Source organism: Rhipicephalus microplus, chromosome 8 (assembly GCF_043290135.1).
Source record: "Rhipicephalus microplus isolate Deutch F79 chromosome 8, USDA_Rmic, whole genome shotgun sequence".
NCBI lineage: Eukaryota > Metazoa > Arthropoda > Arachnida > Ixodida > Ixodidae > Rhipicephalus > Rhipicephalus microplus.
Genome location: NC_134707.1, coordinates 43,546,319 through 43,570,078, shown reverse-complemented (window position 1 = coordinate 43,570,078; position 23,760 = coordinate 43,546,319). Strand labels below are relative to the sequence as shown.

Here is a 23,760-nt window from a genome sequence, read left to right as displayed (position 1 = left end):
GTACTTGTGACGCTAGCGAAACGGCCGGGAGCGCATCTTGAGCGTGGCATGTATGCATGTTGTTACATGACAGGCATGTCATGATTTTCATGCTAAGGTCTGTCGCTTGTGTTCGTCATGCAATCATGTCATATCATACCAGTCTTGCAACATGCCATGTGAACGAAACCACCGCAAGAGCTGCAGGACCATGAAATGTAAATCATGATTTTCATGTTATGACTAGTCAATTATGTTTTTCATACAGTCATGTTATGCCATACCAAGTTTGGTATCGATACCCTCATCAAAATGGCCAGGAGAGCTAAATGTTGTAGGTGGATAGATAGATAGATAGATAGATAGATAGATAGATAGATAGATAGATAGATAGATAGATAGATAGATAGATAGATAGATAGATAGATAGATAGATAGATAGATGAATAAATAGATAGATAGATAGATAGATAGATAGATAGATAGATAGATAGATAGATAGATAGATAGATAGATAGATAGATAGATAGATAGATAGATAGATAGATAGATAGATAGATAGATAGATAGATAGATAGATAGATAGATAGATAGATAGATAGATAGATAGATAGATACGCCCACAGTCCCCGAGGTTGACTAGGAAATGCTTCAAATTTAAAAGCGACGTTTTTTTAAGGTAATACGTCTACACTTGCAACACCTCGACCATTTTTGTCACTGCCGGATATAAACAGACTACTCACAGCGAATCCAAGACTATATAGTAGTATTGAGTCAATCGTGACATATCAAAATTTTGTCTCCTCACTGTCATTTATCTATCAATTTCTTGTTACTGCCACGTTTGCTAATTGTTACAACGTATGTTGATATAATGGCGTTCGTTCGAACAAGCCACGCGCAGAGTTCTGGAAGAGTTACGAATGCCACGCAGTCTTGAAAAAATGTGTGATAAAACGTACTGGTAACTTTTCATGGACCCGTACTTTTAGGTTCCAACTTTTAGGGAACTGTAAGTATAATGTGGGCGTCACTTTCTCGTTTGCGGCTTGATTGTCGGTAATTGAAAGGACATAATTATGTTGTAACAATTCTTGATGATGCAACATCCGACGGAAAACGATGTCTGAGTCTCTTTAAGTAAGTCTATGACATTTCAAGCCATTGTGGGGAGAGGTACTATTAAATCATGATAGAGTCGCCAATTATGTTTTAAGAAAAGTATTTTCCTTGCATCACCACTTACTTTTTATGCTACTGTTACACGTTAGAACAATTGTGGCTAGTCATACAAGCAATTAAGGCGCGCATATATTATAAATAAGTGCAGTCTAAATATGAACTATTTTTATTGATATCGGGATGGTTATTCTCTGTCATCTCGTGTTGCTGTTTTCACAAAAACAAAATGAACAGTGGAGCTTATGAGGCTGGAGCAATGTTTTAAAACTTAGGTTCCGTGCTCTGACAGTTTTAAGGCATTTGCTGACTTATTGATGACCACAGGCTCACTCTGTGAACAGAAATGATTTCCGCTCACTTATTAACGTTAACATTTAAGGCGGAGTGCGCATGCTGAAGGTAGTTGCGTGAATAAAGCACTACCATGATACAATCAAGGGTGGGTATGTGCATCGGCGCGCTGAACATGGTATTGAGGTGCATTAAAAATTAACGGCAAACATTGTCAGCCTTTACACTCTTCAAAACTCATCAACAGTGAAGTCGTTTAGCACATCAAGAACAGACCACTGCGGAAGTTTGAAACACAAGGCGACAGAAGACGCAAATGTCTGTGCTATTTTATTTTCTTTATTAGCAGCAATGATAACAAATCGTACGAACATAATTTTGCAGTTTTCATGTAATGGTAATTTTATCATAGTTACGTCGTAACTGTAGTGATATGGCCTTATGGTCAGTATACGAAATGCAGCTCAGCCCGGAGTGAATTGTGGACACGTTCCTACACAAATTTACACGTAGGCATCTATCGCTAGTTAGAGATTACCCGCAATTCGTGTGACACGTGAGACCAAAGAAAGCTAGCACAAATTGCATAAAAGTTTCCTCCTCACTGGTAAGATCCTGGTGTTTCATTTCCTCGTAGGCCCTTTACTTCTGAATATTATGCAGTAGCAGTTGAAAGACACAAATGAAATGGGCAACTCAACAGCTCCTGCTTTTGTTATTTTTTCTTTCGCTCCAGCCTTAGTGACTATAACCTTCTTGGTTAGCCTGAAAAAAAAGTGGCTAATCTGCCTACTTTTCTGCAAAATTCGTCGAATAACGATGATATTCTGTCTGGACAGAACTAATATTTGTATAAAAGAAGATATTTAAATGATTTATTGCCCTATATAGTAACAATATTAATGGGAATCAGCATGATGTTACTCTTGAAAAAAAATGATACGTGGTGTGATTGAAGCAATCTACTGCTGTATAGATAATAACGCAAGCTATAACATACAGCTTCGAAAAATAGCGTATGGATAGAGCTGGGAGCCACATTGTGTTATCATCAGTATACTACCTCGAACGCAATCATACAAGCTGTATGCTACTTGTAAACGAATCTCTAAATACTGCTTGGAATCATGTACTGCTAAAGCAATATAATGAGGATGGGGATGAGCGCCTTGCCTTCATTGCAAAATAAAATAATGAATTTGGCTAGGACCCACATATTTCTATACGCAACTTTATGATTATAAATAGATCCACATCCTGTTTGAAAATGGTGTTCCAATACTATTCGTTTCTTGATAACGAGTTCTCCGAAAACATTCAAGGTGGCGGCAGGATTAGGAAAGCGAAAGAATGCAACCAGCTCTCGTAACACGAAGCTTAAAAATCCCGTACTGACATTTCGGAAAGGAAAGGTTTTCAGAAACTAGGAATTTTCGTGCTAGAACGGGCGGCTCTCTTTTTTCCCTGTCACAATCTGTTTCGATATGTGACATCTCGTCGACTTATTGTTCTGAAGCAAATTTGTTCAAAATGACTCACTAGAACTCCTTACACAAGAGTCGCTCAATTATGAGAACCATAGACACTCTGTTTATTGACTCTGTTTATCCAGAAATGCCGACCTTTATGTATTGATGCTGTCATATTCAATTGAATATTTAGAGCTTGCTCTCGAACATGTTTCCTTGCCGACAAGTACATTTTATTTTTACACTTTGCCGCAACGCTTCTTCAAAAAGCATCATCTGCACCAAAACTTTGTGACAAATCCTCTTCTTTGAAGTCTTGCACGTGGGCGAACGACAATTGTCGCAATACATTTTTCAATAAGCTGAAACAACAACAAAAGAGGTGGTGAAGCTTTGAGAACAAGAAATTATGATATGGTTCGACAACGCTGAAAACCTTGTAAAGGACACGCATTGCGCTCGAAAATGATTTGCATTTGGGCAAGTCGAACATGCTATGCCTATATGCGCAACGCTCTACTTTGGTGCTGAAAAAAGTCAACAGGCCCGATGATGTCTGTGATATTAAGACACCCTAGCGGGCCTCGAAGAATGTTTGATTTTAATCATCACGAAATTCAATCGTAACAGTAAGGTGTTAGGGTTTTTACATGCGAAAAGGCGTGCCGTAGTGCAAGGCTCCTGAAATTCTAATCATCTGGTGCTCTTCAACGTTGTCTGATATTGCACAGTAGACAAGCCTCTAGAAGTTGGCCTCCTGTTAAGCGGACAGCAATATATTTAGTGCGTATCTTTATGAGAAATTACTTACTTTAAGTTTATTTTCTGTGTAATGATTATTCTGTACAAAACATTCTGCAACTATAAAACCTTTTTCACTGTGCTAGTGATTACTAGGTACCTCGTCTTTCGCCAGTCATCCTTAGTCAGTATTTTACCAATGTTTATTCTAAATTAGTTTGCTTCAACAACCAACAGTGTAATATCAACAACACTGGTAAGTAATGATAGCTTCACGCAAAACGACACATGACTATAATAGTGATGGATTTCGCAAGTTTGTAAGTGTGATAGTCTCCTTGACACTTACAGCCCAATAATCGACCAATGATCAATGATAAATGACGTATAACGAGGGCAGATAGACAGAGAAGCACAAACTAAAAACAATACTTTCGAAGAAGTACATGCATAGTTGCTAGCGTTTGCTAAATTTCCTAAGGCCACATTGGATGTGAAAATGACAGGTTACTTGTATGAACCACCACCCACGTCAATTCATATATATATATATATATATATATATAAAGAGAGAGAGAGAGAGACAGCTAGAAAGAATTATTAAAACTGTGCAAATTGTCCAGATAACAACATATTACACCTCATGAGAGAGCAACGCATACTATAGGATAAACCAATCAAACAGAAACAAAGCAACCTTAACGCTAACTACCAAAATAATTACTCTAATAATCAAGTACAGAAGAAATAACAAAGAGTTGTAGAAAAAGTGAACAAAAATAACTCTCCTTTAAGTTCGTCCTGTGTGTATACAGCTTTTGCAATTAATGTAGTAACGCTCCCTAATTGAAGCGCGTATAAAAATGACAATAAACAGAAATCAAAGAAGAAAACTTGACATGAAAATACACTGGTCTAAGCAAATCACTAAGTCATCAAACAGTACACTACGAATTTTAAAGAAACGTTATTCTCACGCAGTAAATTTCAGGAGGCGATTGTTTGGGGAAAATTAGGTACTACTTGAAAATATTAGTGTGCGTTTGATAAAAAAGCAGATTATTCGCTTGTAGAGCTTTCAACGTGCGCAAAGAAAATGGCTCACTGTATGCGCGTGCAGCCACAATCAGTTTGTCGTGTTAACGCAAAAATAAAAATTTCTATCTTGATATATTGCTGCGCTACTGTAAAATTGGAATTTTATTTGCCAGAATCGAAAAGGAATGTGAATCCCTTGTGGTATATTTGTGAAATGTGACGTGCGCTTCCCGCCTCTATACCATCTTGAGACTATACTTGTTGTGGTTGGGATGGAGAGTCCACAGCAATGCTCTAATATTTATATAGACAAACACATATCTTGTTGGGGGGAAGGTTTGCGTCGGGGGGTGCTTATTGCAGTATTTACCTAAAAAAGCCATGTTCGAAAGTACTTGCTGTATAGAGGCTATCTATTTGACAGGAACGTGTGAATTCGCTTCAGATTGTCAATCTCAAATATTTGTTCTCCGTGGTTTCTGCGTTGTTGTCAATAGTGATTTAAGCGTGTATGGGAAAGGCAGTTTTTTACTGCTTACGCTGAGAGAGCAATTTTCTCAGAATCCAGGGCCATCGACAATGCTGTGAGAAATTCATCATTGTGCACAATTGTAGCTCCAGCAGTGAGCATGTTCTGCACTTGGCCAAGCTTCAACAAAAGTGAAAGCTTCATGGCAAGGGCCAGGCCACGAATGCGATAGCAATGAATTGGGACGTCTTGCCAAGAAGGGCGAGTATAGAGATAAACTTGGAGCATTCTGCTCAAGCACAAAATATGCAAGAAAAGAGCACACACAGGACGAGCGCTTACAAAGTTCACAGCTCAACTCTTAACAGTCTGCTCAATGAAAGCACGAACCATACGCACACATATACACAGTATGAGTGCTAACCAACAAGAGTGACACTTGTTACTTCACTATTTGTACAGTATGTGCATGTGTATTTGTATTTGTATTTCGCAAAGGGGGCCTCTGTAGCGAGTGATGTGACCTTTGTGTTCTCTGTAACCTAAACGTAACGTTTCCGGTGATGTACAAACCGCGCTCATCACAATATAAGAATGAGCATTGGCACGGATGTCTACACGTCCTAGAGCAAAGTGGAGGTTGACGAGCCAACGCATCGCAACGAGTGGGGCGCCAAGCATGCACCTCGCGCCATTTCATTGGTTCGCTGGCAAGGAAAGGAAAAAGCTGATATTCCCAAGAGATTGGCGTATCTCGCCAGTGGTAAATGATACATGTAAATAACTCGTCGTTAGGATGGTGGAGCAAGTGCCCTGCTGTAGCCGAGTGGTTATCAGCTTATCACCGCCTTCTGCAGAGTGATGGGTCACCCGTTCGACTCTATGCGTGGGAAAGTATTTATCTTTTATATTTCTTATGCCTTTTATATCATATATATACATGGGCAGCCACCCATTTCTTTTTTAAGTGCGAAGCACTTCTTAGCAAACTTCGGCGACTTTGAGCGTATCTATCTATCTATCTATCTATCTATCTATCTATCTATCTATCTATCTATCTATCTATCTATCTATCTATCTATCTATCTATCTATCTGGCCGCCTACGTCTTTTAGCTCTCTTGGTCGTTTCGATAAGGGTATTGATACCGAACTTGGTATAACATAACATGACTGTTTGAGGAGCATATCTGACTAGTCATAACATGAGAATCATGATATGTATGTGATGAATGTCATGATATACATTTCATGGTCCTGCAGCTCTTGCGGTGGTTTTGTTCACATGGTATGTTGCAAAACTGGTAATATATGACATGATTGCATGGCAAACACAAGCGACAGACCCTAACATGAAAATCATGACATGCGTGTCAAGTAACAACATGACTACATGCCACGCTCATGATGCCCTCCCGGCCGTTTCGCAGGCGTCACATGTGCCAAACTTGGTATTACAGTACGTGATTGGATGACGAAGTTGTGTGAGTGGTAGAAACATGATAATCATGAGATGCGTGTCATGTAACAACATGACTACATGCCTCGCTCATTATGCGCTGGCGGCCGTTTTGCTAGCTTCACTTATACCAAATCTGGTATTACGAGACGTGAATGCATGACGAAGGTATGATACTGGTGCAAACATGATAAACAGGAGCCGCTATTCATGTAAAAACATGACTACATGCTACGCTCATGATGCGCTCGAGGCTGTTTCGCTAGCTTCATGTGTACCAAACTCGGTATTACATGACGCGAACGGACGACATAGGTAAATGACACAATCAAACATAACAATCACGACATGCGTGTCATGTAACAGCATGACTACATTCCACACTCATGATGCACTCGTGGCCGTTTCGCTAGCCTCACATATGCCAAATTTGGTATTACGTGACGCGAATGGATGACGAATCTATGTGACCGGTGCAAACATAATAATCATGAGATACGTGTCATGTGAGAACATGACAACATGCCACAGTCAAGGCGCCAATACATTTCGACATGACGTGGTTTTCTTGCTCGCTGGCGTTCATTTTGTCGCGTCACGCCGTAGTTGCCATGCCGGGCACCGGTCCTGCCATATACACGCAGGCGCGCGCCGCGCTGCGTTGCTTTGACTCATTCGCGTTTCAGCACGTCCGGCGTCCCTCTGTCACGAAAAAAGGGAGACGCAGTGTTGTCTGGGTAACGCATCGGCATAAAATATTCTTACTCTATGGAATCGGCGCAAAATGAAGCATGTCGCATTTCGCGCCAGTTGTCGTCGGGCCGCACCGACGGAAGCTGGTAGCGCCTGTTGTCATACTATAGATTGCTCGCGTTTTGCTAACGTAGCGTCGCTTTGTCTAGCGTGCGCGCGTCAACGCTACTTTGGAATGTTTTGGGCCCTTCATGATGCGCTCGCGGTTGTTTTGCTTGTTCCACATATACCAACTTTGTTGTTACGTGACGTCAATGGATGACGATATATATGACTGGTACAAACATGATAATCCTGACACGCGTGTCATTTTAAAAATGACAATATACCACGCCCATAGCGTGCTGGCGGCCGTATGGCTAGCTCCACATATATTAAATTTGGTATCACGTGACGTGAATAGATGAGGAAGGTAAACGACACATCCAAACATGATAATTATGGTATAGAAGTCATGTACGGCAGCATTTATTTTCACCTCGTATACGCTGTGTTGATTTCAAAGTGACATATCAATATTTCTCATTCCTGCTTCGCATATTATCGATCCCCACTGTCTGTGTAATCTGCCAATTATTTTTTAATGCGAACGCGTGAGTGCCGACCGTCGAGTCGATAAGCGTCGTTTAACAAAGCACAGCAGCATACAACAAGAATAAGTGCACGACTGTGATGCAGTCCTGTACAGCTTTCTTCTGCTAGGGTGCGCCTAGAACAGGGTACGAGGAAGCCCAGAACAGGTGCCAGCAGAGCCGGCGGTTCATGCTCACGTGTTCAGGTTGAAAAAAAACGGGCGTCATTACATATATGAGGCATGACGATGGCAATGACAGTGACGTTGACGGCAAAGAGCAGTGGAGAGTGTTCATGTGATTGCTATCGGGATGAAAAAAAGTGGAAGATCCTTAAGCTTCGCCATTAGGAGTTGTACTCAATACCCTGTCGCTAGTGCGTACTTCAAACAATTAGTGCATAGTTCTTAAATCGCTATGTACCCACTACGTGGCCTTAACGTAACGTGTGGGGTAAGGAGTGTGCTTTTTGTTGTGAGCAACAAGCTTTAAATTATGAAGCCATTGCGAAAATCACACTTTTTGGCACCCCATGTCAATGTATACGCTTTCACCACGCATCATTACTGTAATATTTCATGCTGTACTGCGAAGCCTGTATGCAGGACATGTGTGTTTGCAAAGCATGAAAGCTGCTTTCACTGCATTTCAAACCATAGGTAGTTATATATATATATATATATATATATATATATATATATATATATATATATATATATATATATATATATATATATATATATATATATATATATATATATATATATATATATATATATATATATATATATATATATATATATATATGTATAGTCTAGTAGATCCTCCGTGAGCGGTCACAACGTGGTTTATTTCGACGTTTCGGCCTAGAGTCTGGCCTTCATCAGGAATAAAGATACAGTTTGTCGGTGCTCAGCTTTATACAATCTCAAATCAGAGGGCAAGGTAAGAGGGAAAAAAAGGAAAGAAAAAAAAGAAAAGAAAAGGAAAGAAAAAAAAGAAAAATAATATACGGTGGACGCCCCTCGGGTGCCCCCCTCTCCCCTTTTCCCTCCACTCCCCCCCATCTCTCTCCCCCTCTCCCCTTCACCTTTCTGATGTCAGCGGTCTGTGTATGTTTCCGTTCACTAGCGCATTCCTCCCGATCAGACGGCCCCTCCTGGCACTGGCGGTTCGGTGTGGGGCAAAAAAGAGCTTTTCAGGAAGTCCTAAGCCTTTAACTACTCGGGGTCCCGTAAACAATTCGTCGTAGAAGGACGGGGGCCGCGTATTGTGGCAGAGGCTGGTCAGCGGGCATTTTAGGAAGTTCTAAGCCTTTAACTACTCTGCGCCCTGTCAACATTTCGTCGTAAAAATAGGGGTGCCCCGTATTGCGGTAGGCTGTGCAAGCGCGTGCAATGCGAATTCCTGGCCCGCTTCTAAATTACGCGTGTCGTGGGGGCCTCCCGGCTGTGCACATGGTTGCTGTTGGGCATGTCGTGCATGGCACAATTGATTGGGTAGTAAAATAAAACAGAAAAACAGACGACAGCTGCACTTAGGAAGAGTAGTTACACTTGGAATTGTTTTAGGTTGTCCAGTGCCCTTCGCAGCTGCAGTGCCGTGAACTCAGTTACTATTTTCATTGTTGCCGTTATTGTTTTCTAATGCTTTAATTGCTGCAAGTGTACCAGGATTCTCATTTATTCCTCTATCGAGGGTGTTAAATCGGTGGATAAGGTATGACTCTCGTTGTTCACGTTCTCGATTTGATTTAAATCCCGTCTCTAAGAGCGTTACTGATAGTTTGTCGAATGCATGGTCGGGAAGATTGAGATGTTTTGATAGAGGTAGACTTGGGGCTGATTTCGCATGGGCTCTGTGATTATTGAAGCGAATCCTAAATGGTGTTTCTGTTTGTCCGATGTACTGCATACCACACACGTTGCATTCGAGTATGTACACCACATTAGAAGAATCGCATGTTAGGTTTCCTCGTATGTTAATCGAAAAGTTGGATTGCGTGCTGGTTGCTTTGTCTGTTTCTCGCATCGCCTTACATACAAGACATCGTGGCTTTAAGCAAGGGCGGCATGAATTATTGGGGGGTGATGTGTTAATTTGGGAGTGGACAAGGGTGTCTTTGAGGTTACGTGGTCGTCGGTAAACGACGCCTGGAGCGGATGGGAATGCGCGTTTCAGACGTTCACTTTGTTCCAGAATGTTGTAATGTCGTTTAAGGATTTTGTTTACATTGGGGAAGTTTGTGCTGTAAGTCAAGCAGAGGTTTGTTCGTTGCGGGTCTTCTCGTGGTGGTCGCTTCATAAGTAAGTCTTCACGCTTTAGTTTTCTCGCTTTTTGAACAGCGTCATTATTTACATGTGGGGGGTATTTTTGTTGCTCGAGCATAAGTTTTAGCCTCTGTGAGCTCGTGTCAAAGTCAGCGTCTCTAGAGCAGATTCGCTTAAACCGGTGAGCCTGGCTGTATGGAATACTGTTTTTACAGTGGCGTGGGTGATCGCTTTGGTAATGAAGGTATTGTTGTCGATCCGTTGGTTTGCGATATAGGGTTGTAGAGAGCTTCTCTTCTTCTATCGTTATGGTAACATCAAGAAAATTTACGGTAACTTGCGAGTATGTGTGTGTGAAGTGTATGTTCGGATGTACAGCATTGTAAGTGTCTATAAAGCTGAGAAGTTCGTCCTCGCTGTGGGTCCAAATAAGAAAGATGTCGTCTATGTATCTTCTGTATAAGCCACATTCCATGCACCCTCGCGTCGTACATAAAAGACACCACACATTTTCTTCGAGATATTGCGGGTATCTGTGTGCCGAAAAACTCGTACTTGGTTACTCTTGATGTCTCTTCATTATATACAAATATTCCTCACGATGACGGCATAGCTGCATTACAAAACATGTACACAAACCATAGACAATCTAACACCCCAGATTTCTCTGCCATTGCAACATTGACGAGGATGGTCCTCGAATTAAATTCATTCGAGTTTAACCAAGAGTATTTTCGACAAATCAGCGGGACTGCTATGGGCACCAAAATGGCACCTAATTGTGCCAACATATTTATGGGAAAGCTAGAGTCTGAATTTCTTGCACAAAGTTCCTTGAAACCAATGTTATACAGAAGATACATAGACGACATCTTTCTTATTTGGACCCACAGCGAGGACGAACTTCTCAGCTTTATAGACACTTACAATGCTGTACATCCGAACATACACTTCACACACACATACTCGCAAGTTACCGTAAATTTTCTTGATGTTACCATAACGATAGAAGAAGAGAAGCTCTCTACAACCCTATATCGCAAACCAATGGATCGACAACAATACCTTCATTACCAAAGCGATCACCCACGCCACTGTAAAAACAGTATTCCATACAGCCAGGCTCACCGGTTTAAGCGAATCTGCTCTAGAGACGCTGACTTTGACACGAGCTCACAGAGGCTAAAACTTATGCTCGAGCAACAAAAATACCCCCCACATGTAATTAATGACGCTGTTCAAAAAGCGAGAAAACTAAAGCGTGAAGACTTACTTATGAAGCGACCACCACGAGAAGACCCGCAACGAACAAACCTCTGCTTGACTTACAGCACAAACTTCCCCAATGTAAACAAAATCCTTAAACGACATTACAATATTCTGGAACAAAGTGAACGTCTGAAACGCGCATTCCCATCCGCTCCAGGCGTCGTTTACCGACGACCACGTAACCTCAAAGACACCCTTGTCCACTCCCAAATTAACACATCACCCCCCAATAATTCATGCCGCCCTTGCTTAAAGCCACGATGTCTTGTATGTAAGGCGATGCGAGAAACAGACAAAGCAACCAGCACGCAATCCAACTTTTCGATTAACATACGAGGAAACCTAACATGCGATTCTTCTAATGTGGTGTACCTACTCGAATGCAACGTGTGTGGTATGCAGTACATCGGACAAACAGAAACACCATTTAGGATTCGCTTCAATAATCACAGAGCCCATGCGAAATCAGCCCCAAGTCTACCTCTATCAAAACATCTCAATTTTCCCGACCATGCATTCGACAAACTATCAGTAACGCTCTTAGAGACAGGATTTAAATCAAATCGAGAACGTGAACAACGAGAGTCATACCTTATCCACCGATTTAACACCCTCGATAGAGGAATAAATGAGAATCCTGGTACACTTGCAGCAATTAAAGCATTAGAAAACAATAACGGCAACAATGAAAATAGTAACTGAGTTCACGGCACTGCAGCTGCGAAGGGCACTGGACAACCTAAAACAATTCCAAGTGTAACTACTCTTCCTAAGTGCAGCTGTCGTCTGTTTTTCTGTTTTATTTTACTACCCAATCAATTGTGCCATGCACGACATGCCCAACAGCAACCATGTGCACAGCCGGGGGCCCCCACGACACGCGTAATTTAGAAGCGGGCCAGGAATTCGCATTGCACGCGCTTGCACAGCCTACCGCAATACGGGGCACCCCTATTTTTACGACGAAATGTTGACAGGGCGCGGAGTAGTTAAAGGCTTAGAACTTCCTAAAATGCCCGCTGACCAGCCTCTGCCACAATACGCGGCCCCCGTCCTTCTACGACGAATTGTTTACGGGACCCCGAGTAGTTAAAGGCTTAGGACTTCCTGAAAAGCTCTTTTTTGCCCCACACCGAACCGCCAGTGCCAGGAGGGGCCGTCTGATCGGGAGGAATGCGCTAGTGAATGGAAACATACACAGACCGCTGACATCAGAAAGGTGAAGGGGAGAGGGGGAGAGAGATGGGGGGAGTGGAGGGAAAAGGGGAGAGGGGGGCACCCGAGGGGCGTCCACCGTATATTATTTTTCTCTTTTTTCTTTTTTTTTCTTTCCTTTTCTTTTCTTTTTTTTTCTTTCCTTTTTTTCCCTCTTACCTTGCCCTCTGATTTGAGATTGTATAAAGCTGAGCACCGACAAACTGTATCTTTATTCCTGATGAAGGCCAGACTCTAGGCCGAAACGTCGAAATAAACCACGTTGTGACTGCTCACGGAGGATCTACTAGACTATATGCAACGCTACGGCCACTCAACCACCATGCCTGCCTATATATATATATATATATATATATACATACATACATAAATATATATCTATATATATATATATATATATATATATATATATACATATATATATATATATATATATATATATATATATACACGATCGTACGTGTGCTTCTGTTGTAGAATACCCAATTTCCATGCAAGCGACCTGATGCCAATCCTCCTTTGAACCCCGAATATCTCAATATTTACTTTGTTTGCATCATTATAGATTTTTCGTTTATTCACAAGCTGATAATTGTTCGCTTACATTCAACGACGCCATCACCGACCCCGACACCAGCGCCGGAATCCATGCCAAATGAGCTCTTTAACGATATCGCGTTATTATGTAAAATTCACACATTTCTGCTCACCCATTAAACAGTAATTAGTAGATCACAATTCAATAAATATTATTAGGCGCGCATCGCGCAGCATCTGAGAACCTACCAAATTATTCTGGAACACAATGAATCCAATGTTGTACACTGGTCCGGCACTATATCTGTATCTTGATTGGGGAACAATCTGTACAGTGAGAAAAAGACATTACGAAACATAGATATTGTTAGCTACTTAATTGTTGAGCAACACACCAATGAGCAATTATTGGCTCCGGACTCGCACTATAAACCTGTTACTCAAATTTGCGTGTGTATTTTTCAGCAAACTAATAATATGCCTGAAGGCAGATTTTTGCAAAAAAAAAAAGAGTAACATTTGCAGGAAAAAACACGTTAATGTGACCACAGGCATGTGTCTCTTGAATGCATCACAGTATGTTAACCGGTCACAGCTGCCGCTCTAGATATGCGGGTAAGGTATCGATAGTCTTCATTGTTACGCAATCAGTATAACATGGTGGTAAATCAAGCATGCGGCATATGTCTGCCTTTCAGTTGCCTCCGCATCAATTTTACAATATTTGGCTCCGTTTTTTAAGGATAACTGAATATAAAACACAATATTAGGAATCTTTGTTCTTGTAGATGTCAAAATGTCATCAGTGTTTCTTTGTTTCTTATGACAGCCACACAGACATGCGGTTAATCAGTCAAACCAAATTCGTCTTTCTTGCGAGGATCTGCTGTTACGTTTGTTCGCCCAGATACTGCGATGGCCACGCCGCCTCTCGTGACCCTTCCACAGCGCAGAAGTGAAACATTTTGTTACAGTGCGCGGAGTCACTACAAAACGTTCGTCGTCATTAGCAGCTTCTGTGCGTTAGCCATGGCAGTAAGAAAACTAGTAGGGAGCGTCACACGAAAAATTTGAACACCAGTCATGAAACACTGAAACGGGAGCATGCTGGGAATCATGACCAGCGCCTGGAAAAAGAGAGGAGAGTGAAGTCTAAAAAGGTTGCCCTGTGAAAGCTGGGCGCAGCCTCTCGTTAGTTTGTGTTCTTTATTGTTATAACAATGCAAATGATGAAGCTGCATTATGGGAAGTTTTACACCAACGCGAGAAACTATCGGCCTCCCAGGAGTTTCGCTAGTGGGTGCTAGGCGCAGTTGCTCGAAGTTTTTCTCTACATAATACCAGTGCATAGTTCTTGTTCTTGTTCACCTTCTCTTGTGGCTCATAGCCACTGTAGGGGATTGGCCAATAGCTGAGTGGTCTTATAAATATTATTCAATTTTAGAGTATTGGAAGGTTTAAAATGAAAATGCTACAAATTAAAAAGGAAATGTTGCTCACAAAATTAAACTAACTATCAACGTTTTATTAGTATTTATAACTAGAAAAGTACCTGAATGAAAAAAGTTATGCACATGTCGACACAGCTGGATAATAATACAAATTAGTTTGCTGGTCTTTTGGTTGGAGTCAGTTAAATCCGCACAGCCACGCAAACTTTCGCGGTAGCATCCTCAGAAATAGATGCTCCAAATGACAGAATCACGGGCTTAGAATAACTCATTCCAGTAGCACGTAAAAAACTTTCTAACTTCTACCTATGATCTGCACTAAATCGCCTACAGATCAAGAAGAAATGATCGGTAGTTTTCAGCTCTCCGCAGAAAGAACACATTGGAGAAAGAGCCTGACCATACCTGTGTTGGTAGAAATTTAGTTTGAGCGCTAGACAGCACAGCATCGTAATTGCGACTTTCAGTTTACTTGTTTTAGAAAATAATATTTGCCAGGGATTTAATAGGCGCTTATATTTTATGGAGTTTGTGAGAAACTTACTTGCAGAGCTTTCTTGATTGATGCGCCTGCGGAATCGCGGAGCCGTTACATTGGCGGATGGGGAAAAGAATAGTGAAATTGGCCCACTCAGTGATGACTTCGCTAAAGGATCGGCCACTTAGTTTAGAAGTAGCCCTTTGTAGCCCGGCACCCAAAATAATGTAACTTTTTTTATAGGGGGGGGGGGGGGGGTAGTAATGCACGAAACAGCTTTACTATGTCGAGCTCAGCAACAACAGAAAGTGCAGCGCGGAGACAGTGAATCTGTAATAACAACAACTAATGTAGTTTCCATGTTTAACTTTCCTGAGGGTAGTACCACTGCCAGAAATTCAGCCAGAAAAAGTGGTATGAAATCAGGTGGGCGAAGGAAATAGGACCAATCTACGTTCGGTATGAATATACGAACACCTCACTTTTCGTCACACCGTGACGTGCCTGTAGCAATAATTACCTTTGTTTTGACACTCTCAACGTGTTCTTGCAATAAATCATATAACGTGTGGTGAGTATTAACTTTGTATTGTTGTGAATTATCGCTAGTCGGTATGATTTCACAGTTATGTACTTTCAGTGGATCCAGGAAACGTTGTAGAAATATAATTTGTGGGAATAAATTGTGGCCATCTAACACCGTAAAATAATTTCGGAGAAAATACGAATACTGCCTCCAACTGCGGTAGCAGTCACTAGTAAATTCTTAAAAACGTGTGAATGGTCAAGGTACACTGGCACGAATAAGAAAGAGCATTTGGTTATGGGTATAGGACGCAGTTGGAAACCGCTCTAGGAAGGCCAAGGCATAAGCCTAACGATTGTCTTTCTAAAAAAATTAGACGATGGGTTTTTTAAGTTGGTGCGCCAGAAAAAAATCACGCAACCAAATTCCACAATAGGACGAAAGTACACTCAATATATCATTAGTAGTGTATGTCTTCTCATGCCTATTCTACGTGACATGTCCATGTCTCGTGCAGATGTGTTCGATGTGCAGTACCCAATTGAGTTGTGTACTTTAAATTACCTCAAGGTGTTCAATCGATTCCACCTGTGGTATGTCCTCAGAATGATAACATAAGAAGATGTGCATGGGGCATAGCAAGAGAAAAAAAAGAAGGGCACATTTAGGCGGATTCATTAGAAGTGATTGTCAATGAGCCAGTTCGTCACTCTTATGAGGTCTGAATGGTGTCTACCTTTGCAAAGAAGGGAATATCACCTGCATAAACATAAGATGTTATCTCCTGGTTGCGTGGAAGTGTGCTCATTAGCACATAAAATAGCACCGGGGACAGCACTGACCCTCGTGGTCCTTCTCTTGTTCCAGGACAACTTCGACAAAAAGAAGCTGGGCAGCCTCATTCAAAAAAGCATCAAGAGAGTGCATGGTATCTTCATGACCGCTAGCCCAAAACGTCTCTATCAGGAAAGCGTGCATATACACTGGACTAAATCTTCGAAGCACATGAATAAGTACAGCTGGCCCGACTACAATGCTCTTTGGCTAAAAGATTTATCTCATATAGTGTTGGCAGAGGACAGAAGTTATCAAATCACTGAGTGCCAAAGAGAAAATATTCTTCTTATCCTTCCATCATTATGCTCTGGATGCATATTTTGAAGGATCACCTTCAAAATATGCATCCAGAGCACACTGATGGAAGGCGTTCAGCAAAAGCGATCGCGATCCTTTTGAGGATGATCCCCAATCGGCCTTCTTTGAGATAAAGCGCAATATTGACGCTCATTTCAGTATGACGCGGTAGCAATAGATAACTCATTTCACATGATTTTGTCGGCTTGCGACTAGGACCAACTTTATAAAGCGGCGCGGCTTGCTGTTGCTTTGACATTTTCGAATGACAAGAAGACACTAACGACTTCGCTTCAAAACTGGCTATGAGGGCGTCTGCCCCAGGCTCCATCGCGAAATAGGCACCTAATGTTCTAAAGAAGAGGACAACGACCATGGACCTAATAAATTGCTTCCCCCCCACACCTTGACCAATATTAGGAACCACTCACCAACTCTATGGCATCACCTACTCCCAAGCGCGCGTACTAATTCTTTGACATCCGGAGAACCCTTGTCACAGTGCAAGATTGAAGAGTTCTGAGACAGTTCGTTTGCTTTATTAAACCATCACTTAAAAACACTTCTACTACACAGAACACTGTGCTTTATTACGTTTATAATGAATTTATCAAAGGGAACACAGTGTATCCACTTTATTAAATTCACAAAACACTTACACCACACTTCTACCACACAGCAAGCTCACACCACCAGCGATGATGTTTAAGATTCTACAGACTAAACCTTGTCCGAATGAAGCTTTCATGCATGGTCTGTTCACAAGTGATTTAAGCTCATAGCACCCTCGCTGCGGGGTAACGTGGGATTTAGAGCACATGCTTTGACGGCGCCCTTCGTTACATGGGAAGAAGACCTCACAGAGCTGACAGTAACTTTGACCCTCAAGAGCTCGGACTATGGGCATCAACTATGGGCTGTCCCGACACCCAAGATGCCGTGGTTAGGCAAGGTCTAACTTTCTCCACGTGGGTGTGGCCGGCTGTGTCGCCCTGAGGAGTGGCACTTCTCCGCATATCTAAATAAAGTTCTTCGTGCCGTAATCTTCTTCTTTCAATGCCTCATCAACAGCTTAAGTCAACTAACACAAAACAGTTCAAGGCACTCAATAATTTGTTTTCCGAAATTTACGACTACTGAAGACATCTTCGTTTGGCTCGCTTGGCTAGCAGGAAATATCTAACTCAAATAAAAATATAGCGTATCTCTACATACGTATGCAACATAAGCCAATGCAAATGTCATTGCACTACATGAAAGAAGTGTCAAGGCAGCATGCTAATACATACCTTCCACCTGGCTTGCGTTACGAGAAAGGTTAAGCCTTGACCACTATGATTCTTTTGATGTGTATAGGCAGACTGTGCTAATGATAGGTACTTTGGACTGTCTGGGTTTGCTACTTCTGTCCATCCACCAGCTTCGAAGCTCTCACTACAAAAGCTCACCAGCAGTCCAATAAGCAGCATCAAAGTTGCCAATGCAGCCATCTCCAAACCTGTAGTTGACAAACTTGACAATTTTACACATCTCGCTTGCAACACGTTCAGTGTACAGAATTGAATATTGAGTATAAATACAATCGTTATGCATTACAATAAAAAAGCTGTATTCGGTCAGTAAATATTTATATGGGTTCTGTTGTGATCGAGGCATGAAATTTAGTCATGCAACATATGCGCAAATTTTACAATATGCAACGCGACATCTCAGGAAGAGAAGAATGCACAAAAATTTATTATCTCGTACACTTAGGTCTATCCTGCAGCTGGTGCTGCTGCATGCTCTTCTCGATAAAAAAGGACATTTTTTTTTCTATTACAGACTCATCTGCTGGCTGACGCACTTACTGTTTTTATATTTTGGTACTAGAAAAAATTCGCAGATAAAACCTAAGCATGCACAGAAAAACGGAATCCACGAATTGCAGGGCAAATATTAGATTACTGGAATGCGCCGATTGGATTTTTACCTGTAAGCCCTATAAACTAAGAATGAACTATCAGTATATTGTTGTGTAATTGTTTTCGACTTAGGGTCACTTTTATAATTACATTAAACCTATTACGTTCGTTTCACTGACGCAGAAGAGCACGGTACATACTGTATATCTTTGATTCCAATGCTTTGAGGTTGTTTAAAGCTATGAAACGTAATACGCGCAGATTTTGTTGTAGTTCTATCACTCTCTTCTATAAATAGAATAACGCACTTCTGAGAAAACTTGTGAAGCAAATTCTTCTGGGCACATGTGCGTCGCACGCACTGTTTGTCACTGATCGATCGGTACAACGCGGCTGCTACTTTTGCTAATTATAACAGGGTGTATGCTTAGATTGGTTGCTTTTTTAATGAGCTATATATACGCGTGGAATGGAGTTACAGTGGAAATATTTATGGAAGCTGTTTCGTTGCAGCTGGTATTTAGGGCCACTGCGCACATTAGTCAGTAGTGAAAAAATACGAGAGGGCAGCACTTTCGACCCAACTTATCTCATTGGCTCACCTAACGTTCTGCCTTCCCCTTGCGCGTTTGGCTTTTTTTTTAATTCAGTGACTTACCTTTACAACTAGCGACTATCAGGGCTGCATGCTACCTTCCCTGCCTATGTTCATTTCTGTATTAGGGCGAAGCTACTTATGGTCAAGGCTTGTCCATTGGCATTGTGCACCGTAGGCGCCACCGACGATAATGATGACAATGATGCTAAAGACAATGAAGAATAAGCGCGTTCTGAACCACACATTCTACTTCTGGCATCACGGCACAGCACGTGCACCGTACCCGCTACATGGAATGATGATGACGCTGATTAGGATCAGGATCATGACTATCGTGATCACGCACAACGACTGGATTGTGCAGTATATGAAGTCTCGACATGCTTTGGTATTTTACCCCAGGCCCATTTCCGAAGCAAGAACATTTGATTATTCGATTTGTTTGGTTATCAAATTTCACTTATACGTTTCATTTCCCCGAGAATGCGACGCCAAGAACTCAAATTTAATTTTAATTTTAAATATAAATTTTATTTCAACATTAAAAGGACATTTCAAAAGTCACAACAGTAAAGCTAATGGACGGAAGCAAAAAACCATCAGGGCTTGACAGAAGCTTTCGCGCCATTAGACAACTTAAAAACATAACAGTGATTACACAATATAAAAAAAGTATTCCGTACGGAAGGAAAAATAAGAAAGCCATATAAAGTTTCGCAATAAACATAAAAGCGAAACAAGAAATAAAATCACAATTGCGGTTTCACGTCACAAAACCACGATTTCGTAATGAAGACGCCTAGTGTAGGGCTCAGCAAATTCCGATCATTCCGCATTTTTACGGTGTGCCGACATTGGACAGTACAGATACCTTCGCCGTTTCACCTCCGTCAAAATGCAACCGCCGCCTCCAGAATCGAACCTGATACCTTCGGATCAGCAGCTCAGCGCCATAACCAATGTTTCACCGACGTGTACAAAGACAAGGAAGGTAGCTCCAAGGTGTGTTTCCTGCTTCTCAAAAATTGAGCAGTATTAGGCGCTGTACGAGACCATGCCATTCGATGAAGCTGGAAAAAAATTGGAACCGTATCTGCATGTTTCACTGCAAATGTCATCAAAAGACGGTAGTCTTGCGAGTGGAAAGAGTGCACAAAACGTTTATTTGATGTTCTGTGTGATAAAATCGGTGAATTGTATTCTGGAAGCGCTGCGTTAGAGAGTCTTTATCCGTGAAGTAAAGGCGAGCGAGCACATCGAGGCACGTTAGACAGGAGCGCCATCTGGCAGTTATCTTCAAAAACGATGGAAGGCGTTCGCGCCCACGGAGAAAGATGTACACCTGTCTCGGAGGCGATAAAGCGTAGAATGCAAAGCGACGCGCAGATGCCGCCACCGTGGAGTCTTATCAAAGCTTTGGAAACACGTGCCTTTTTGAGCATCGCGTTGCACTGTCAGCTCAGCGTGATAAACGCTACGGATCTATCTGCATTATGTCCCGTGATGTAGTAATATGCGAGTGGTTATCTTGCGTTAATTATGGGCGAGTGGCATTTGTTTTCCACAATACATTGTTGATAATCAGCGTGGTGCGCGTTCTCTTTCCAAGTCATGTGGTTGTTTTCGCTCTGTTTTGTGGTCATGTACAACCAACGGCCGCCGCTCTTCGCACTTTTCGCACTCACGTAAAAGAAATAGGAAGAAGAAATTCAGATGTAGACGGGTCATTCATGCGCGCGGGCAATTGATTTGCCTAATTTAGAGTTAAGAGATAAAATATCTACAAGATACAATGATCATCAATAAAAGTGTTAACAATGTGAAGACGAGTTCCTGTTCTCTACTTGTCTGTAACTCATTTCTATGCGTCCGAGCGATTTCAAAACGGCATCAGTGCTCGCGTCGTCTACTTTACCACGTCGCCTTGCTTGTTTCGCCTGAATTGGCCAATCGGGTATATTGAGACATTGCGCGACGAAAAATAGGCACGCCAATGAAGTGGAAATGAAGGCTTTGCAAATTTTGATATTGATCTTTTAAGCATGTTGTAGAAGAAAGTATGCGCGCAAAGTGATTGTTGCTGGCATTGAGGGGGAAAGATTTGTTTTCGGTAACACGAAGTGTGCTCTTCCAAACCTACAGGATAAGATAACCTCACTAAGTAGAAGAATGGGTGACAATGGTCACAGCGGAATAAATATGTGCGTATAATATATATATATATATATATATATATATATATATATATATATATATATATATATATATATATATATATATATATATATGTGTGTGTGTGTGTGTGTGTGTGTGTGTGTGTGTGTGTGTGTGTGAGAGAGAGAGTGGGTGGGCTAAGGTCTGTCTATGTGTGAGCATGTTTGTTGGTTTGTTGGTGTGCACGCATTTGTGCGAATTTGTCTGTATACACGTGTTCGCGTGGTTGCGCGTGACAACCAGGTTTTTTTCCTGTGTACAACTCAAGAGCCCGCAAGGAGTTTCAATATTTGGTGCTAAAGTCGAAAGAATTCGGACCCACTATTATGAAGTCTAGAAATAGATGGTTGGCCATGTTTTTTCTGCATTGTGTAAAACACCATTTTCGACCGATTGCACACTACTTTCTGAAAGCCTAATGTCTCGATGATCTAATATTTCCAAGAGAATGGCCAAAACGAGCTTACATGAAAACAAAAATAGTCTTCGACGCAAAGGCGAAGTATCAAATAACAAAAGCCACAGATTGGAATGTGCATGATGAACGACAAGAATCTTGATACTTGCAACGCTCTGCATAAACACCAACAAGTACGCTAGAAAAGAATGCACAAGTATACACAGCAGATGCGCCAACCATCACAGTTGTAACCTTTATGTTTCAGTGACGTGCTGCAAGCATCCAGCAATAGAGACAGCACTGGAGAAACACCTTTAGGTGTTTCTTTCAGGGGTGAAGCTTCTTATCTGTGGGTCAAGCGTTCTCGTTGTATGTAGTTGTAGGTAGCCATCACTCATTTCTCTAAATGTCCACTAGATAGCGGTACTTGTGTATGATGAATATATGATGAAATGACGCGAGATGGTGGCACATAGAGTGTTCACTGAGAGAATAAAGAGACGGACGGGTGGACGATTCGCGGTTCACCGATAAAACTTCCCGAAGCTTCGCCCCACTCATGTTCATTCTCTCCGTGGACACGCTGTGATTTTTTTCTTTTAAACGGTGGCGCATAGAGAGATCACTTAGCGTCCGCTACCACGCGGGGCTGTCTGACGCAACGGGTCCCCGGCGTTCTTTGTTTTTTCGTTCCACATCTCGACTGGGTACAGAAAGAGACCATGTCTTCATGCGCGTCACAAGAATACTTCTTAGTATTGAGAGAAAATGCTAAAACCTTGCGTGCTAGAAAACATGCCCAACCTTCCTCAATATTTGCACACCGCAAGTGGAGAATTCAGGACTCGTATTTAAATAGCTCCCCCTTATGAAGCCGGCGCATGAACACGACACAAGATTGAGTCGTCTGACTCCTCACGCAGAAATATATATATATATATATATATATATATATATATATATATATATATATATATATATATTTATTTATATCACGATGGTTGCAACGGCCACAATTCATCCGGCAAGATTATCCATACAATTGCTTTTGCTACAAAAGGCACCATGCTGTCTTCTGATGGGTACTCTAGGTTATTGGGCCGAGTTCCTTTTAAATATTGAGTGGGTACAGTTGAAGTGGGTCAGCTCTCACAATAGTTATAGAGAACCACAGGTTTGAATGAAAGTCATGATCATCATCATCAGCCTGACTACGTCCACTGCAGGACAAAGGCCTCTCCCATGTTCCGCCAGTTAACCCGGTCCTGTGCTTACTGCTGCTAATTTATACCCGCAAACTTCTTAATCTCATCTGCCCACCTAACCTTCTGTCTCCCCCTAACCTGCTTGCCTTCTCTGGGAATCCAGTTAGTTACCCTTAATGACCAGCGGTTATCCTGTCTACGCGCTACATGCCCGGCCCATGTTTATTTCTTCTTCTTGATTTCAGCTGTGATATCCTCAACCCCCATTTGTCCCCTAATCCACTCTGCTCTCTTCTTGTCTCTTAAGGTTACACCTACCATTTTTCTTTCCATTTCTCGCTGCGTCGTCCTCAATTTAAGCTGAAACCTCTTTGTAAGTCTCCAGGTTTCTGCTCCGTAGCTAAGTACCGGCAAGATTCAGCTGTTATATACCTTCCTCTTGAGGGATAGTGGCAATCTACCTGTCATAATTTGAGAGTGCTTGCTGAATGTGCTCTACCCCATTCTTATTCTTCTAGTTACTTCAATCTCATGGTTCGATAGAGAAATCCAATTTTCAGAGAATGTTTGAACGGAAATGATTCGAGCTTTGGCTTCTGTTTCA

At 41.7% G+C, this 23,760-nt stretch overlaps 1 protein-coding gene across 1 annotated transcript; it reads right to left on the bottom strand.

Annotated features, from left to right (window-relative positions):
- Positions 1–3,135: 3,135 nt before the first annotated feature.
- On the bottom strand, positions 3,136–19,011 carry LOC142768482 (uncharacterized). Its single transcript, XM_075870471.1, has 4 exons — positions 18,940–19,011; positions 18,125–18,333; positions 13,496–13,573; positions 3,136–3,286 (listed from the first exon to the last, which is right to left on the bottom strand). The coding sequence occupies exons 2-4, from the start codon at positions 18,323–18,325 to the stop codon at positions 3,197–3,199; spliced, it is 369 nt and encodes a 122-aa protein (XP_075726586.1). The 5' UTR covers positions 18,326–18,333; positions 18,940–19,011; the 3' UTR covers positions 3,136–3,196.
- Between the last annotated feature and the right edge of the window lie 4,749 nt (positions 19,012–23,760).

Coding starts and splice junctions, on each gene's coding strand:
- LOC142768482 (XM_075870471.1), bottom strand. CDS start 18,325: ATGGCTGCATTGGCAACTTTGATGCTGCTTATTGGACTGCTGGTGAGC. Junction 13,574..18,124: donor TAACGCAAGCCAGGTGGAAG/GTATGTATTAGC, acceptor CTCACTGTACAG/ATTGTTCCCCAATCAAGATA. Junction 3,287..13,495: donor TTGTGTTCCAGAATAATTTG/GTAGGTTCTCAG, acceptor TTGTTGTTTCAG/CTTATTGAAAAATGTATTGC.